The 19,644-nt window shown below is 33.1% G+C and overlaps 1 protein-coding gene across 1 annotated transcript; it reads right to left on the bottom strand.

The window, feature by feature from the left end:
* Positions 1-303: 303 nt before the first annotated feature.
* LOC123200557 (myosin-17-like) lies at positions 304-14,118 on the bottom strand. Its single transcript, XM_044615780.1, has 39 exons — positions 13,825-14,118; positions 12,626-12,754; positions 12,176-12,319; positions 11,895-12,040; positions 11,666-11,822; positions 11,475-11,533; positions 11,221-11,380; positions 10,949-11,098; positions 10,732-10,868; positions 10,486-10,632; positions 10,173-10,274; positions 10,040-10,097; positions 9,852-9,953; positions 9,671-9,708; positions 9,318-9,444; positions 9,059-9,229; positions 8,330-8,461; positions 8,091-8,200; positions 7,820-7,880; positions 6,839-7,016; positions 6,368-6,573; positions 6,123-6,242; positions 5,908-6,006; positions 5,575-5,796; positions 4,800-4,939; positions 4,475-4,592; positions 4,342-4,392; positions 4,157-4,237; positions 3,831-4,001; positions 3,584-3,739; positions 3,279-3,485; positions 2,128-2,265; positions 1,972-2,042; positions 1,784-1,883; positions 1,651-1,707; positions 1,495-1,551; positions 1,311-1,391; positions 1,144-1,226; positions 304-1,041 (listed from the first exon to the last, which is right to left on the bottom strand). The coding sequence occupies exons 1-39, from the start codon at positions 13,825-13,827 to the stop codon at positions 918-920; spliced, it is 4,593 nt and encodes a 1,530-aa protein (XP_044471715.1). The 5' UTR covers positions 13,828-14,118; the 3' UTR covers positions 304-917.
* Positions 14,119-19,644: the final 5,526 nt, after the last annotated feature.

Below are 19,644 nucleotides of genomic sequence, written 5' to 3'. Positions count from 1 at the left end.
AGTATTTTTTAACCGAAATTGGACTTATAAGCTGACGCGTATGGCTACTTTCTTGCCGCACTTTGCGGCGAAATTGGAGTATTTAGATGAGTTGTGTGTTCTCGCCCATCGTTTATCGGCTGGACTACCGTAGATGATCGGATTAGGAAGAGAAGGCACCACAAGTAAATTTATCTTCCCTACTAATATTATACCAGTATCATGAAATGACTCTTTAGATAATATAAAATATATATATATATATATATATCTCAAATTGTTTCTAGAAACCAAGTGATAGATCTCAACACTAACTCAATAGGGTTCAATGTAAAACTGCTGAGCTAGTAAGTAAAAATAGACAAAATTCTCCCCACATGTTGATGAATTGGGTGGTGTGAGAGAGGAGAGAAAAAGAAGCAACAGCGTAGGGCAGCTCTTTCTTCTTATATCCGTTCTTAGAACAAAAACAACTACACCATACAAATGCAAATCACTTCTCATATAGCAAACAATAGCCTATAAAATACAGCCTCGATCACTCACACCCCAAGGAAAAAAAAAGAAAGAAAAACACTCTAAACCAATAGAAAATTAGAAACCCCAGAAACAACAAAAGAAGCCCAACTGAGAAAATGAATGAATAAATGAAAAGAATATAAGGGGTGTCTGAAATTGCCAGACACCATGCTTGTTTCTATAACTGGACATCATCACACCGAGTGATATGCCTTCTTAAAAAACCCCTCCTGTTGAAGAAACGTGAGGGAAAGAATAAAACGGCCCGGGCTTCAACAAAGGTAGCCCGAGTCTATGGAGAATGCATTATGCACATGAATTGTGACAGACAATGAGATTATATGCACAGATTTGTGGTGTGTCCCAGAACACCACAAAGAGAGACAAGATTCAAATACTTTAATTCATGCTAGTGAATTTCACTCTGACCGTGGAAGTAAGAACCCAAAACCTGAGTTTTCACGAATCAATGCTGGAGGTACAACTTCAGCTATGTCCACTCGTTGCAAGGACTTGGAAATGTCATCAACCGTGAATGGAATGCTGAATTAAGGTTTAAATTATACACCATATCAACAACATATTGTATCGATGAACAAAGTCAAAACAGTACCAAGAACAGCTATGTTGGGAAAGTGTAACTACCTTGAGTCATCATCTAACAGGAAAGAACTGCTTACAGCATTGTTCGAGTCCTCCGTCATGAGGACTCTCATACTTGAAATAACCTGTATGTGATATAGGTTTTAACACTATTTCGAAGTAATAGATCAAACAATCATCAATTTTCAGAACTGACATAAGTTAACTACCTCTGAAGAAACAGTGTGTGTACCATATTTGTCGTCCCAGTACATTGTACTGATCCTGTACAACTGCTGTATGCTGAGCACCTGAAGAAAAGAAAATATATAATTTATGTAGAACATAAAAAATTGGAAAAAGGATAAATCTAATAAGAGATATTGACTAGCTCAGAGGGGTAAAAGGACTAACGGGGCAAAGTTCTCTAGTTATTTCATCCAGAGTCTTTTTGGGTTTTTGATGTATGACCTGAGTTGTAAAGAAAATGAAACAGTAAAGTCAGCAAATTAAAATCATAATAATCTGCTGCTTCAATTGAATGAGTGAAGCTACACAAATGAATCTTACTAGGAACCCTACAGCCTGCCTAATATGCTTCAACTCATCCCATGCAGAGCCCGCATACTGTTCACAAGAAAAGTTCAGGGTAAGGCATAAAAAATGGAGGAAACTAAAACGCCACACATGATTTGGTGCTTACTTCTTCAGTGGCCTCATAACACCACTGTTCTAATTCAGCCAAACCTGCTTTTACATATTCCCCGTTACTGAATGAGCAACACTCACGCCTCAGAAGAAGACTGCATACGCATAAAAAGATGCCATGAAAGTGTTTATATTAGAAAGTACCTTTAAATCAAATAGTAGAGATACACACAGAGCACAAACCTATTGAATAGTTGAACATTAATGAATGAGAATATTTGAGTGAACACCTTACGGACTAAGAAAGGAGGTACCTGTATTGCCAAAATGAAACAGAAATGATATTATTATGAGTTATGATTACAAAATGTGAAAATTTCTATGGAACTAGGAACTCACGTAGTTTGCTTTCATAATCTTCAAATAATTATTCAAGCTTTTGACTATGCTTTGCCAATGAGCAATTAAAGCTTGCTGAGCAACTGCTTTAGCTTGTGAACGTCCTTTAACTAAACTTGCGCGTGAAGTCCTGGGTGCCTGCATATTTAAAATATTAAACAGCAGATCAAGAGAGCTCCTCCCACGGTTTGATGAAAGGGTTTTTCATGTTATCCCCTTCAATTATATTCAATCTATGATCAGAGCAGAATGGACACAAAATTGACGAATTCATTGACATTGAAAATTTTTAAAGTAATAAGTGGAACTTGTGATGGTTTTTCAGGTTCTTGTCCCTAGGAAAAGTGAAAAAGGCTGGTTTATAATTCTTATTCATCGGCAGTCCAGTGCTTCAAGGAAGCGATAAACCTATTAGTTTTTGTTTTAACTCATTTTCTATTTTACTGCCATGTTTGGAGTTCTAGAAAGTAACTGTTTCGTGTCTTCTTCAGTATACCTCATTTTCTGCTGTGTCTGATCTCACAAATGCCTAGCTTTGTTTTATCCTAAACAAGCTGTCATTAAATTCCCTGATACTGACTTAACAGGTGAAATTTTATTGCTAATTTTGGATCTTCTATAACAAGTCTATTCTACTTCCTTTAGTTTATGCATCATGTTTAATTTTCTGCTGCATTTACAGCTTCCGAAAAAGAAGTCCAGCTTTGGGTTATTCTAAACAAGCTGTTTTGAAATTTACTGATTCAACAAATTAAAGGTCTTCTTTCTTTCTTGTTAACTAAAGAAATAAATTATGCACAACGTAAAACATGTAGCATGGTACTGTCTCAATAAGTCTAAATTGACGCCTATTTTGGAACTTTTGTATATCAGTTTAGTTTTATGTCTTTCAAATTATACCTCAATTTCTAATTTTTCTGCTGTTTTTGGCACTTCTGCAAATAAGTTCAGTTTTCGACATAGCAGACAAGTTATAAGTATAATTCCTCGGTAAGCACTCAACAATTAGAGGCATTCTTTCCCTCTCTCTCTCTCTCTAATGGAATAGGATTTCTACAATTGGTGAAACAACACTCAGAATGCACAATTTTTATCCTTTCAAGAAAAAAGAGAAAAAAAAAAAAAGTAGGGGGAGTCAGCTTCAGTCAGACCTGAATACATAAGCCTAGCAGCGGGGAGATCTCTTTCTTTAGATTGTCCCTCATCATTCCATATATTTTTTCAAGAAAGGCAGTGAGCTGCTGCTTAAAAAGTAGTGCAGGATACTTGGCCTCAACCTGTCGTAAGTCATCCAATCTACTAACCCCTCGACCATTAAGAAATGAGAGTCCAGCACTTTGAGGAGATGCCCGTAACCCCTATAATTGACACAAATAAGAAGAGTACAGAAAATTTAGGGCAAAAGTAAAAAAGAAAAAAAAAGGTGCTTTGTATAGGGAAATAAGTTTCCTGTTACTTGAGACATTCTCCCAAAAAGAGAAGCTGATGTTGTTCTTCGTCGTTGTGGTGTCAAGCTAGCAGCACCACTAGCTTTGAGAGTGTGTTGGAGCAGTAGCAATAACGTTGATGAATTGGATAGCCAATATGCTAAGACATCATTATTATCATGGATCTTCAATAAGGTAGATATTTCTAACATTAGTTATAAATACAGTAATGCCATACAACTGAATAAAAAAGGATTTAGAGACCGCAAAAACAACCTCTATGGCTGAAGCTATAGTTTGAATGATACGGTCAAAAACAGTTGTCCTTTCAACTTCAAATGACCTCCAGTGAAGAAGACATTTGTATATGACACAAGCAGCAACTGGTTTGCCCCCAGAGAATCCCAGGTTCTGTGATACACACTTGATCAGCAAGTCCTGGTTTTCCTGATCCGAAAAAAGTAGATTGCAAGAAACTAATTAGAAACAGATTACGAATGGTCAGAAGATGAAAAATAGACACCCAAAAAGGAATGTCAAAAACGAATTTTTCAAATGCATTATCAGTTAAAATTCATAAATGCATGTCCTGGGCCACTTACCTGCTGCTTTTCATTTAGAGATTTTTGAGGCTTTTCCTCTGATTCAGGCTCGCGTGCATGGGATAAGGCAACAGTTATGTCCTAATACACGTTGCAAACAGTAAGCAATACAAGTAACAATTTCCATTTGTAAAATATAAAACAATAAATTTATTGAATGTTCAGAAACAATAATTTCCCCCTACCGGCACAACTTTCATTTCTCCATCTTGAAATTTTCCACCCTCAGGAGTCCTCTGCAAATTCGTATGTGCATAGTTATAAAAGTTTGTATGTGATATAGTGCAAGGATTTGCAGGAACCTTATCACATTTATACCTGAATAATCATTGTCTTGGACTGTGCAGACAAAGATTTTCCTGTTGGTGACATAGTCAGTGCCTGCTGACGAAGTACTTGATTCTCAGATTCTGAATTGGAAAGTTTCTCTTCAAGCCTGATATATGAATAAACAAGCATGAAATTTTTTAATGACTTAGAAGTACACCAAAAGCCTACATGATGAAGAGAAGACATAAAGAAGCATACATGTCTTCTAAGCACAATAGAAGCAAATGAATGGTGCAAAACAATAAGTGAAGAGTGTACATGCTCAAATCATATGTTATTATCCAAACATTCATCTTATAAAGCATTTACAAACCTCTGGACGGATTCTTGAAGCTGATCCACTTTTTGCTCTGCATCTTCAAGTTTTTCAGACAGTTCCACATTTCTGACCTCAGCATCAGCAGACGCCTTCCTGGCCTCTGCAACAGCCTGTCTTTCTGATAAAAGCAAAGCCTGTAAAATTTTGAATGTTTATCAAACCATTGACTACATATCAAGAACAAGTGATAACTGTGCCAAACCTATTATTTAATATCCAGGAAACTAAGGAATAATAAGCAAAAAAATGTCATTATCAGGATTTCTTTTAAGGATTCTACCCAAATTAAATAATGAATGACTCAATAAACCAAAACATGGTTAATACACGAGTATAAGAAAGCCACTACACTTTAAGAGTCAGGGATCAACTATATCACCAGCATGCTATTAACAAAAGCCAAGATATTCTGAAATCAGCTGCATAAAAACATAGAAAACACCCAGAGATGATGGTCATATTTTGGCGTGTAATCTAGGCAGAAAAAGTAGTAAACATTAATTGATTTAGCAGAGACACTTCTGCAAAAAGAGTACAGGTTTTAAAAATTTTATGTACTCCATGTGCTCCAGTATGCTTGCAACATTCAATTGTAACAATTTGTACAATGAAAGTTGTAGTTGCTGCTGCATCACAGAAACATAACCACTCAACAAAGCATCTGTGAAGGTTTAGCTGTTGTAGCAGATAAAAGAAGTATTTCTATTGATTGAGATCGTGGATGAAGAACATATGATTTTATCATGGTCATCCAAGTTTGAGTGCATACCTTCAAACTCTCTACCTCAGCCGCTAATGACTCAATCTTTTCCGTGTCTTGAACCATAACAGGAGTTTCCTTAATGACAGGAGGTGCCTCTTCAATAGCTTTTCGAGCAGCCTCTCGTTCTTTCAGAACCCTAGAATTTGCCTCTTCTACTTGTAGTTGCATTGCATGCAAAGCATCCTGTAACTTGGCGATTTCTTGGGCTTTTTCCTCTTCCAAATTAGTCTGTAATACAAACAAAAACAGAATAAAAAATTAGGTAAAAGTAATACTACATTGCAGTCCATCATAGATCAACTAAAATTTAATGCCTTTACAAAATAATTATGTAATTACCCTCAATTGCTTCTCAAACTGCAGTCGCCATGTAAGTTCTTCCACCCGCTTTTCTAGTTTGTCTTTTGCTTCTTTAAGGGCTCCTGTTTCTCTTGCAGCCTAAATGAGTTAAAACAGATGGTTATCCCCTGAAAATATTTAATGGATGATGCAAGATACATTTCAAATTTTCGCTAAAAAACAAGATCAATCAAGGACAAGAAATGTGATCCAACCATTTTGAGCTTTCTAAGCTCTCTACGAGCAACCCTTTGCCTCCAACCACACTGGGAAACCAATGCAGCCTTCTTAAGACTCTTATAATAAGAATACGCTAGATGGCGACGCAAATAAGCCTGAAAGTGACCAACAAACATCATTAGTTTTCTGCAGTTCATCATAGCAGCCAATTTGCAACTCCAAATAAAGGTCAGATGATTTCTCTTTCTAAACTAAAACACAAAATAATCAGAAGATGGACCTCAATGATAATTGCAGCCTTTGTTTGCTTTCTGAATCTAAACTCATTACGAGCAACCATTGCTCTTAATCCTGTCTGCAATGTGATTGCAGAAAATTGTACTGTTGAGTACGATTTCCTTGCAGTGTATTTGTGGAAATTCTTTTGAATCTTCACAGCTGCAGCCTCCCTTCGCAACTGCTCATACAGTCGGCAAGCCAAGATGCCTAACCACAATGGGGATAAAAGAAGTGGTCATTATCTGTATATATTTTTTGATGAGCTAAAAGACAATTCGTCTATACAAGAATAGATGTAGTTCACACAAACATCAGTATGTTTATGTTCTTTTTATTATTTAATGTTAAAAGCATCAGAAATCTTACAATTTATTATTTGACTAATAATGTTATGGTTTCTCTAAACAAAAATTACTTTTAATATTACAACTCAAATAAAAAATTAAACACAGATAGCTTAGTGGGAGAATACCCCGCCAATGAGATTGCAACACAATTGCAGCTTTGCGCATCTTAATAAACTCCTTCCTTGCAATATAAGTACGAATTTGCCTTTGGATGGTTCTAGCCGCATTACCCAACACCTCTGCTCTTCTTGCATCCAGCTCTGCCATCTGACCAGCTCTTAGGAACACTTTTGTCTTGCCTATCTGAAAGGACAATCATATTAAACAGTATGTCATTAGAAACCATAGACTTGAACAATTAACTGCATCAGATAAGCACTATTTTCATATGGAAGTTTATTCTAAAAAGTTTCATAGTTTCTGAAGACTAGCTACCTATTTAACATCAAAGTTAAAAGTTCCAGTCAAGATCCATAGCAAGTAGAATTACTGAAAGCAGATAAAATTCAGTCAGGATTCCCAACCCAACCAGCCCTTTTTCAGAAGGGACTAGAGTTCCATCACTGGAGAAGACAATAGCAGTCATTCATAGATTCAGGAAGAGCTTGCAACCATGTCATCCCACCTTGAACACTCTGCCACAAGTATATAAAGTTTATGCTTTTGCATTTTTCCCAATTTTGCACAGACCATTGAAAGAACTCTCCATCAACAACCTAACTTGAAAACCTCAGTATTACTTTAAAACTCAAGAACCTATTAAGCAGGGAAATCAGTTACAACTGATTGTTGTGATTCAAGAATGTTTACTGTTTATGTTTAGCACCACCTTTTAAGTGTGTAGCATAGCTGAGTAAACACAAGTATCAATTAAATGAACAAATCAGCATACAGTCACTCGGGTTAACAAGAAAACTTAAATTAATCAGACACATTTCCACATTATCTCATCAAACCAAGGTGCAACCATAACAGAAATCAGAAATGAGATTCGTTATTCAAATAGCAGAGGCCTTGCCTTAATAAACACCAAAATCATCACCTTTCTTCCACAAAATCGTAAATTCCTATTTGCATGATCAGTAACAAAAAGATAATTAAGTTACCTGATAACCTTGCAACCCCCTTTTGTCCAGAATCTTTTGGCACGCAACCTTCTCATCATAGCTGTACAAGGAAAATGAATAATTTTCACAAAAAAACAATAACAGAATACATAAACTGAAAAAATAAAAAATGTATGATGCAAAAGAAAAATGCACAAGTGATGTCATGTGTCATGTTATTTATATGCTAAGCAGCAAAACAACAGAAATTATAAATCTATCTCAATCCTGAAGTTCTAACAACTAGAAAAGAAAAGAAGGTATCACTTACTTTCCTTCTAGAACTTCTGGAGAAAGAACACCAAAACGGTGTAGAAACTCATAAAATGTTCGTCTTGTAGGATAACCAGCACAGCTGATCCTAATTGCCTCAAGGACACCCTAATTAAAGAAAGACAGAAAACTTACTACAACTTCTGGAACCATTAGCGTCAAAGTCAATATTTTGTAGTCTGACAAATTATAAAGGAGTTGAAAAACAAATTTACAATGCAGGGACACTGTACTCACACCGCATCGTAATTGCTGAATTATGTTGGCATTCTCAAAAATTGCAGGCTTGAGGACATTGTTAGGCTTCACACATCTGATATAGTGAGGTTCTGTTGAATTCAAGGTCTCCATCAAAGATTGAAGTTGTAGCTGCAGTTTAGCAAACACATCTCACATGTTAGAGCAAAAAAGGGTTTTGAAACATAACTAACTTAAAATTTTTTAAAAAAAAATCCAGAAATCTTTATTGAAAAATGCTGAAGACTACATATTAGTTAATCAACTAAAATTGTCATTGCCCAAAACAAGAAGAGTCAATAACTCCCTATTAGTTAATCAACTAAAATCGTAATTGCCTATGCAAGAAGAGCCAATTGCTGCATTAGTACTTCAAAAAAGTTTGTGATTGCCTGTGGTTGAAGTGCCAATTGCTGCATAGTAGTTAATCAACTAAACTTGTAACTGCTTGTGCATGGAGAGTATATTGCACTAGCTAGAAGTTCTATAGAGAATCAATAATTACTTTGATTTATGTTACTCATCAATTTGAAATTGAACCATGTGAGCTAAGTCACTTTACTCCCTAAAAAATGAATAATGCAAGGAAAACAACTTCGTGTTTAACATTATTCAAGATTTATACACATTAATGATACCATTCACCATAAATCTACAGAGGAAATTGAAGCAACAATTTGGATCTCAACCAAGCAAAAGAAATTCAGGAAACAAATAAACAATACATACCTTAAAACGTGACCCAATGGAAGAAAATTTGGATGATTTAGACGACTCCTCTGGCAGTGGAGGAAATAGACCTGCTACAAAAGGGCACTTAGAGATTGTCAACAGCACCTGATGTTCTGCCACTATGTAATCTTTGTTCTTGTCAAGGAATAAATCAGCCAGATAGGTAACCTGAAAAAATATTAACGAACAAATTAGCAAATTCTTCACTATATATAAAAATTTTAAAAAAATGATAAAATACAGGTAATATATCTACCTCCCCCGCATAGTGAGATATAGTGAAACTAGTCCGAGATAGCTTAGGTTTTATAAACCTTTTGTTGTTTTTGAATGTCTGGTACAACTTTTGTGCAAATGTTTCATGTGTAGATTTAGGAAACATACTGTGTGAACCAAATAAACAAACATAAGAAACTAAAATAAACAAATTAAATCATAGAAGCATCATTAGCAGCATGTAAGGCTTCTTATATTCATTATTAAGCAGAATATATATCGTACACCCACACACACTATTTTAAAAAAATCTAGAGTACATATAGCTACTCAGGCCCCTTAAAACTTAGAAAGGAATGGTATATCAAGATGAGTCAAACAACAGCTGCATACCAGGCTTCATCTAGAAGTGCTATAATTCCTCCAGGCTTCTGCAAAGGCAGAAAAAAAGTCATTCATGAGATTATCTGGTGATGCATAAGAGTTTGAGAAATAGTTTCTCAAGCATATTTTATCCATTCAATAAAATATAAATGATACAAATTAAAAACAGCTCAACAAGCAGAAAAATCACCTTCTCGATCAGATCCAACACATCTTGGTTATCAACAAATTCTATGTAGCTCCAATTGATTTCTTCTTTTGTATATTCTTCTTGTTCCATCTTAAAGACATGCTGCAAATGACCATATACCCAAATTAAGAAAGGCCAGAAAGTCTATCCAAAATACAAAGCAAGAACTATGTCAAAAGGCACCAAACCTGATTGAAATGTTGTTGTAGCTTTTCATTGGTAAAGTTGATACAGAACTGCTCAAAACTATGAATGTAGAGATCTGTTAGCTGCAATGGCAAATGTTATATCAAAGATAAAATTTAAAGTTAATTTTCTTACCTATTAAACTTGAAACTTTCAAACCCGTAAATATCAAGAACTCCAATTAATGATTTTGAGTTTGGATCTTGCCCAATTGAAGAGTTAATCTTATCCACAAGCCTATCAATACATATGCATAAAAAGTTATAAACAAAAAACACCTAGTTAACAAAATCAAATACTTAAGAAACATGATCTAAGGTAAAAATGAATTGGATTAAATAATAGTTCTACTTATCTTGATATGTATATGATTAAGCCATTTCTGATATCAATGAAAAAGTGGACATAAGACACAAACAAGTGCCCAGAGCTAAGGAAGTTTCCATACCAATCAAACAAGCGAGAATAAACTGTTTTAGCTAAGGCATCCCTGCTCCCCACTGCAGAACCAGGATCAAGAGTTCTTGTGATAACCTCTTCTGGCGTTACCATTACACGTTTTATCAGTGCATCCTCCAAGCTCTTGGCATCACACCTAGGGTAACACATAAATTAAAACAAACATATAATTAAAAAAAACATAAGAACATGAGATCAGAAGATCCATCCTACATAAAGAACATATTGATCATACCTTAGCAGTTCAGCCGTCGTATTAAGATGGAACCTAGATTTTTCATCCTTGATAACAGAAGAGTCAACCTCCTCTCCCTTTGCAAATTCAATATTTCCAAGATGCAGAATTGCAGCTATAATCCTAAAAATTCCCTCCTGAAAAGAATTATTCCTCATAAGAGTTTTTGAATGTAGTGGAAAAACACTGTTCCCTGAAATTCGACAGAAATACAAACCTGTTCTTCCTCACTGATTCCAACTATGTCCATAGCCCTTCTGGTAGCAAGATATTCCTCAGTATCATCCACTCCATCCAGCTTGTAACAGTTAGACTGATTCAAGTAATGGAATGTTTTAGGGTGATCCAACTTATACTTTTCTCTAACCTGTAAATTTTGGAGAGACACTAATTAATTATATATTATAACTAACAAGCACAGTTAGTCCAAAATTTGCATGCAGATTGGCAGGAAAACAATAAGAGCACATATTAATACACCATCAGTACCTCAGGTGGTGCTGCACAGAGAAGGTAAAAACAATGATAGTTTCTTTCAGGATCTGAAACTTGGCAGACACGAGACCTTTCAAGTAAGTAAGTCCGTACAGCTGCCCCAGATATCCTTCCGTTCTTGTCAAACTGAAGCTCAACAAATTTACCAAATCGACTACAGCCAAGGTAACAAAAAGAACATCTAGATAAGAAAAAAAGCTACAGAACGACAACTTAACCTAAAAAACATTCAGTTATCACAAACTCACCTTGAGTTGTTGTTCCTAACAGTTTTGGCATTTCCAAAAGCTTCAAGAACTGGATTTGACTGTTAGATCAATAACCAGGAACATCGACTCAGACAAATATCCCACCCTTTAAAATCAGAGGCTCTAAAACAAATGTTGCAGAAAATATACAAGAATGAGATTTTTAAGCTAAAAAAATATCTTCAACATACTTCCAAAACTTGTTGTTCAACTGTTCGTCCCTCTACTCCAGATCGGCCACCTAGGTAAGCTAGATATCTCATGAGCATCTTTGTTGTCTCAGTCTTACCAGCACCACTTTCTCCACTAACCAGAATTGAGTTGCTCTTTCCCTCATTAATCATTGCCCTATTAAGATAGGACACAATCAGAGAAAGTATGACTGGAATCATGTGATATCAAATGGAGATGGAAATTTACCTATATGCAACATCAGCTACAGCAAAAACATGAGGGCTAAGCTCTCCAAATTGAGCTCCTTTATACTGTTCCATCATGTGGGTATCATACAAATGTGGCAATCTTTGAAATGGGTTTATGGCAATCAGGATATTGCCAGTGTACGTCTGAGAAGAATATCAAATATTACTTCAGCCATAAAAATAAGATTAGCACTGCAGTTATATCTGCAATTTTTTCTTGAATCAAACTCTGTTTGACAGCATCAGATCATGAAACAGAAAACTGAAAATAAATCTTACATAGATTTCATTAAGTTCATATCTCATAGCCAAGTTATGCAGAACCCCTGGTTCGTGCAAATATGAGAGCTTCGTCATGTCATCTACACCTCCAGGTGGTGCTTCAGTATCTTTTGGATATACTTTTGAGATATCTGTGACAACCTGCCATGATTTTTTCCAGTCAGACGGTCGGAGAATTATTATGATACAAATTATTAAAAAAGGAAATCAAAACTATATTTAGTGTAATAATCAGTGTTTTTTTCGAATAACTAATAAATATTCAGAGGCAACTTTAAACTAGACAGTTACTGAAGTCACTGAATACTAAGAATTAGCTGCATTTGTTTAATATCATCTGCCTAAAGCCAGTAAATTTATAAACATGCAAACGAAACATGCTGACGCATTTCAAAAGTAGATGAGTAATAAAAACATACAGAAAAAGTTAAGCTAGGGTCAACTTACTGTTTTTCCATTTGTTGCTTGAACATGAACTTCTTCACCATTGATTTTTAAAACTTCCCCATCAAGCCATGCTAGCACCGGATCTTCAACCCATACATGAGAGCCCACAATAATGTTAACTGGTGCAGCCTGCAAAAGATGAATGCTTAATTGTCAATGAAAGTAGCTTATGAATACTAGAATGTGTAACAATTATTCAACAAAATGTATGTACAAAAATTAGTCAATAAAAGAATCAAGAACAGCATGAAAAATTCAACCAAAATGTGATTTAAACACTACACCCCAAATGCATTGTGGGGTGCAATTTACAATGACTGACACAAATTTAAGTATAAAATCTAAACGCCTCAAAAAATATCATGAAGATATGAAAATTAAACCAAGGATGTGAGAAAACAACTAAACAACACTTCAGCAGAAAACAAGTTGATAGCAATATTACAATAACAATGATCTAAAGCTGGAGCCTGTTTATGAGAAATATAATCATCACACATAATAAGTTTGGTAAAATGCCTTGCTTCTTAGAATATTCAAGACAGTAAGTTGTTGCAATTAACTAACTTCTGACATACTAAGAATTATATTGAAAAATAATAAAGGCCAGCAACATTGATGGAGGAATTAACTCAATGTCTGTCTAACTTGAGCATACATTACCACTACATCCTCTGCCCCCGTCTCAACCACTGACTTTCAAGTCAACTAGCTAAAATTACCGTCAAACAGATCTCCAACTACCCTAATCTCCAATCTAACAGCTTTAAAATATAGATTAACGGGAAATGCTCTCACCATCAAGGAAAAATATCATGAAATAAAAATTAAATTAAATTTGCAAGCACATAGCACTCCCCGACCTTGTCTTAAAGCTTTGTTCGGTAAAACATATTCCCCTCTCTGCCGTTAGCCTAAACACTAAAGAAAATTCATTCCAATTGTTTGAGTTTTTTCATTTCTTACACACTTAATTATATTCTTAACAGCTCATATCCTACAAGCTTTCATTGATATGCGATCCTCTTTTTTCAAAATTCAATTACTAAAACATCAATAATAGAATTTCTTAATGATCGTCAAAGTTCCAGATCATTTCACAACTTAAAAACAACTTTACAATACAAACACCAATCACAAGCCGATCAAACTTAACAAATCAGTCAAACACAATAGCTAACAACTTTGTTCGAAATTACCATGACGATTGCGTTGTATCGGTCTTCTCCTCTAACTCATTGACGAAATGACCGAGTTCCGAACGACGAACTCAGTAAGACAGATCGGCGAGGCCAAGACCTGTAGCTTTTAGAGTTCAAACGGAAATTACCAGACCAAAATAACAACCAAAAAAAACCACGATACAGTATTTAAGCTGACAAGAAAACGATAATGAGAAGAAAACAAAATGTTAATAAGTTTGAGGATTTGCGAACTGGAAAGAGCTTTTCGGTTTCTAATTTTGATATTCTCTCACTAAAATGAGATGTGAAGTTTATATACACAAAAGTAACGTAGAAGCTTTCTCTCTCTAAGTCCTTACTTGTCAGCTGGGGTCCAAAGAAGAGAGAGGACTAGTTGGGCATTCGTGGTTGCCACCAACAGTGCGCTTTTGCACGAAGACCGGCAGTAGACAGAGTGATGTAACGGACATTTTGTGTTTTTGGTTTTGTATTTAGACACAATTTAAAGAAGGCCAAAAAACTAGTGCCCACCCAAGGTACAGTGAAATGCCAGTGACCTCCTCTAACTTTAAAAAATTTAAACATTCATCTATAAATAAAATTTTATTAGAAAACTCAATTAAAGATAAAGATAAAATTGTTATTTAACAAAAAAATTTAAAAAATATAAAATTTATTAAATTTTCCCTCAAAGTTTTAAAAATTAACAACTTTACTCTCGCCTAAAGTTTTTAAACTTGAAAAAGTAGCATTCCCCCCCTCCCAAACTTAGGATTTTCTTTCTCCTAACTTTGGCCACCATCTCTAACAAACAATGGCCATTTTTTCTTTCTCCAAGACAAGTTGTCGTTCACCAGAGATGGTGAGTAAAGTTAGGAGAAAAAAAACCTTAAGTTTTTTTTGGAGGGGATATTAATTTTTAAAGTTTGAAAACTTTAGGTAGAGGTAAAAGTATTAGTTTTTAAAACTTAGAAGGAAAAATATAATAAATTTTATGTTTTTAAAATTTTTTTGTTAAATAATGATTTTGTTCTTAACTTTAACTAAGTTTTTTAATGAAATTTTACTCATAAGTGAATATTTGAGTTTTCAAAAGTTAGAAAAATCATTTAGGGTTTTATCATGCCTTGGGTGGGAAATAGTGTTTTAGGCCTTTAAAAAAATATTTATATAATAATTGAGTATGTATCATTTTTTATTAAGTGTTTATTAAAACTACTTGACCGATTTCAATTAAGTTGTTTTTATATTGATCAACTTGTAACGAGTTGTATTTGTGTTTAAACATTTTTTGCTCAAAATTGAAGATCTTTATAAGTAGAATTGGATTCAAATTAAGTTTGTTTGAATTTAAAAACGAGTTTAGTTTGAACAAGTTTAAAATAACTTCGGTTTGAATGAATTTAAAATGAGTTTGATTTAAACAAGTATAAAATGAGTACAACTTAAAGAGAATTCAAACTCAAGTTTAAAAGTTAAATATTTTCAAATTTAAGTTTTATAAATGTTTAGCTTACTAAGCTTGCGAATCTAAAAAATATCAATATAAATTGATTAAAATGTTATCATTTCAGTTGATATACATTAAAACGATATTTTAATCATTTTTTTATTATGTTATAATATCGAGTCAAATTCAAATTAAATTTAAGTTCGACTCTCTTAAGTAAGTTGAGTTTGAACAACTTTAAAATCAGCTCAAACTTAATTCGATTTGAATTTAACTTTTTTTACAAGTGTTATTGGAAATTCTTTTATATATATATGCCAAAAGACTATTTTCAACCTAAGTTTAGGTGCGATCTTAAAGTCACATCTACAAGGTTTGAAAAACTTGAAGTCTTACCTGTTGACCAACTGGAGTTAAAAATTTATGTTAAAAATAGGGGTAAAAAGGTTATTTCACTAATAATATTAAAAAAATATAAATTTTATTACATTTTTCTCTCCTAAGATTTAAAAACTAACATTTCACCCCTCTTAAAGTTTTTTAATTTTAAAAACTCACATTCCCCCCCTCCCCCGCAAAACCTTAGAATTTTTCTCTTCCCCTCCAACCACTTTCTTCGACGATTTGGAAAGGACAACGGCAAAGTCTCTTTGTCGACGAAAAGATCTGGATTTTTTCATTGGTGAAGAGATTCCAAATCTCTTTGTCGATGAAGAGATTTAGGCTCTAGATCTCTTCATCTCCGATGAAGAGATCCCAGATCTCTTTTGATCTCTTCGTATCTAACAAAGAGATTTATTTTAGATTTGTTTACATGCATTAACCAATGATTTAGGGTAGAGAAGGGAGGTCGTCAATATAGGAGATGGTGACCAGAGAGTTACAGAAAAAATTTAGAAGAAAATTTGACTTTTTAAAGTTAGAAAACTTTAGATAGAAGTGAAGTGTTAGTTTTTAAAAGTTATAAAAAAAAATAGAATGAATTTTATATGTTTTTTAATATAATTAATAAAATAACGGTATATATATATATAAAAGTGTGTGTGTGTTTTTTTTTTTTTTTTGACAATAATATCCTACCATGGCAAGACGAAACTTAAATTTCATAGAGGGGTAAATAGGAACTTCGCTTTACTTAGGGTGTAATAAAATGCTTCATGACAAACACGAAGTATTTGGAGATACAGACGTTACCAGACGACCACTTATATCAACTTCACCGCATCCTTTCAGAGTGAAAAATTACTTGATCAATTGATTAGCGCTTTTGAAGTTGACACGTGCCATGATGCTATCAAGGACGACTAGATTAAGTGGGATTGAATGTATTGAAAAAGGTTTAACATGAAAATATTGTAACTATAATTGGATTTAACATACTTTATTCAAATTTGAGTTCAACCGTAAGACTTAAATACTTTTTAGTTTAAATTTAAGAAGTGTTAGGCTCATTAAGTTCATGAGTTTAAAATTTCTTTATATAAATCAATTAAAACAATATCGTTTTAATCAATACACAATAAAATGATATGTTTTAGTTTTTTTTTACTCTACCATAATACCAAAACTGAGCTCAAAGCTATGTTTGAACTTAAACTCAAGCGCAACTCTTCTCAAACATCTTTAAGGCAAACTAAGTCAAATAAAGTCTGAGCTCAATTCGATTCAAATCTAGTATTGACAACAGATGTGGCAAAATTGTAATTTAAATTATTCTTTAAATTTTCATTTTTCTATATAATAAAACTATGTCTATATATTTTTATTACACAATTGAGTGTGTTGATAAATTATGATATAATTATGTATCACTTTATTTCTAATTTAAAATCACATAGATAATATAATGATATATCATCTATGTACTTGATTATTTATAAATGGCCAAAGGACAATTTCCCATCCAAAGTATGCGCATTTCCCAAGTTTCCTCCCGTTAATTTTGAAAATCTCATTTACCCACCTATGGGCTGTTAAAATTAATTGAGTTCGTTAGTTATATCATTTTCCCCCATAAACCGTAAAAACTAATAATTTCACCTCAACCAAAATTTTAAATAATAGCATTTTCCCCTTAAGGTTTCTAGTTTTCATATTCAATTTTTTGGTGTCGTTTCTTCCTCTCCGGTGACCTCCAGGCGACAACTCTTCCTTTTCAGTATGATCTTCTTCCGGTGGCTTTCCTTGGAGCGATCATCGACGAAGACCTCGTCTTCGTCTCTAGACAAAGACGATTCGTCTTCGATAACCTCTCCTAGGAGAGCTGTCAAAAAAAGACCATGTTAGAGAGAAAAAGCTATTGTCTGGAGGTTGTTGGAAAGGAAGAAACGGTACTAAAAAATTGAATCTGAAAATTGAAAACTTTAGGGGGGAAAATACTGTTTTTTAAAACTTGGGTTGTGGTGAAATTATTAGTTTTTAGGGTTTAGGGAGAGAAATTAAATCAAATTTAAGTTTATTTTTTATAATACAGACAAAATAATGATTTTACCTTTGAAACCGTTAGTTTTAACTATGCACGAATGAATAAATATAATTTTCAAAGTTAACAAATGAAAACTTGAGAAATGCACATACCTGGGGTGGGAAATAGTCCTTTGGCCTAAAACAAATTTCGAAATAGCTCAAATACGCTATTATTTGATATATAATTATGTATTTATGCAATCATCTTTTTTAACACTTACAATGTTATGATAAGATATTTTTAATCATTCAATATAATCTCCAAATTTTTTTTTTTTATTCAATCATGTGTAGGCCAAAACACTATAAGAAAGAAGAAAGAATTCATAAATGATAGAAAAACACATTTATATTATTTTGATTTGATGTCATTGTCTTTTTTTATTTTACCGTTAATACGGGCATATAAATTTTGAATATATAAATAAAAATATATATTTACATGTGTTATTATGTAATTGATTATTATTTTATTTTTAATTTAAAATTATTTAATGATATGATAATACATATTAAATATATATATATTTGTGACTCAAAATAGGTATACATAATTTTATTATTTTTAATAATATTAAATTCAATTATGAATTCTACGATTAATCTATATAATGTAATTTGTTTTATCTTTTTAGAAACAATTTAGTCATTATCTAATATAAGTAATTTAGAGTCTTATACAAGATAAGTTATGATACTGACATTGAATATCCATTGTTGAATCATGGTATCCAATTCCATGTAAGGTAAATTGAGTGTAAAGTAAATAAAATGAGAGATAAAAAGATTTTTTTAACGTGATTCACTTAAATGATAAAAAATGAAATATAAGAGGAAATTATGACTAAGACTATATTTGTCGATGTGATTGGTGGTAGTTATAGATTCAATTACTATTTTCTCCGAGAATACTACCATCAAAATATGAAAGAGGTAGGATTAGATTCGAATCGAATTGAGTTTGAGTTTGACTCAGCTTAATAATAATATAACTCGAACTCGTTATGTTTGAGCTCGAACTCGATTCAAGTTTAGCTTGATTTGTTTCGAATTTAAGTATTCGTTATTAAAACGACATCGTTTTAATACACATTAGTCAAAACGACGTCGTTTTATATCAAAAATTTTAATTTATAAACTTTGACAATTAAACTTGAGCTCGGTTCGAATCCAACCTTAGGAAGACATTTCAATTGCTCTTTTTCTAAACCCAAATTTTTGGTTATGAAATTTGCATTAACGTGAAATACACTTTACTGTGGGAGGAATTCAGTGAAAAAATGAAAGAAACATTAAATATGAATGGACAATAGATTTTTAATGTAGTTCAATTAGAAAAACCAAGAACTTACATCAATGGTAACGCTATTATTTGAGTAATGTTAGCAAAAAATTGTATTATAATGAAGAATACTAATTAAGTGCTAAAATGCCTCCCTTTTAACCCTACCATTCCTAAGAATTTAACTAATGGAGGTTTGAGTGATAAGTAAAACTATTTAGATAAAATGGTTTGTCGGACATTGTCGTGATCACTAATTACATTTTGATTACGATATGAGAAGTGACTCTAATATTACAAAAAAAAATTATTATTTAATATTAGATAAATTATGAAAATCGTAGCCGATGAACCCTTGTGTATAATATATAATTTTTGAATGAGATCGGATCTCATTTGTTTTTTCTATTATAACAATGGGTAAGTGTCACATCTGTATGTTAGTTGTTAATCTCCTTCGTAAGTGTCGTATCTTCGAGCTTACTTGAAAAAGAGTTTTGACCAAACAAATTTTCTACTATAATTTTGAAATCTTGGATTAGGCTGCTTTCTTTTGAGACTTTTTTATGTTTTTATTTGTTAATTTTTTTACCCCTTCAATGGCTTCGAAAAGACGCTAACATATTAGTTTATATCC

The sequence above is a fragment of the Mangifera indica genome, chromosome 17 (genome assembly GCF_011075055.1).
Source record: "Mangifera indica cultivar Alphonso chromosome 17, CATAS_Mindica_2.1, whole genome shotgun sequence".
In the NCBI taxonomy this organism is placed as follows: domain Eukaryota; kingdom Viridiplantae; phylum Streptophyta; class Magnoliopsida; order Sapindales; family Anacardiaceae; genus Mangifera; species Mangifera indica.
This window is presented reverse-complemented; position numbering and strand designations above follow the sequence as displayed.

Coding starts and splice junctions, on each gene's coding strand:
- LOC123200557 (XM_044615780.1), bottom strand. Junction 9,445..9,670: donor GCACTTCTAGATGAAGCCTG/GTATGCAGCTGT, acceptor TGGTTCACACAG/TATGTTTCCTAAATCTACAC. Junction 6,243..6,367: donor AGGCTGCAATTATCATTGAG/GTCCATCTTCTG, acceptor GGTCACTTTCAG/GCTTATTTGCGTCGCCATCT.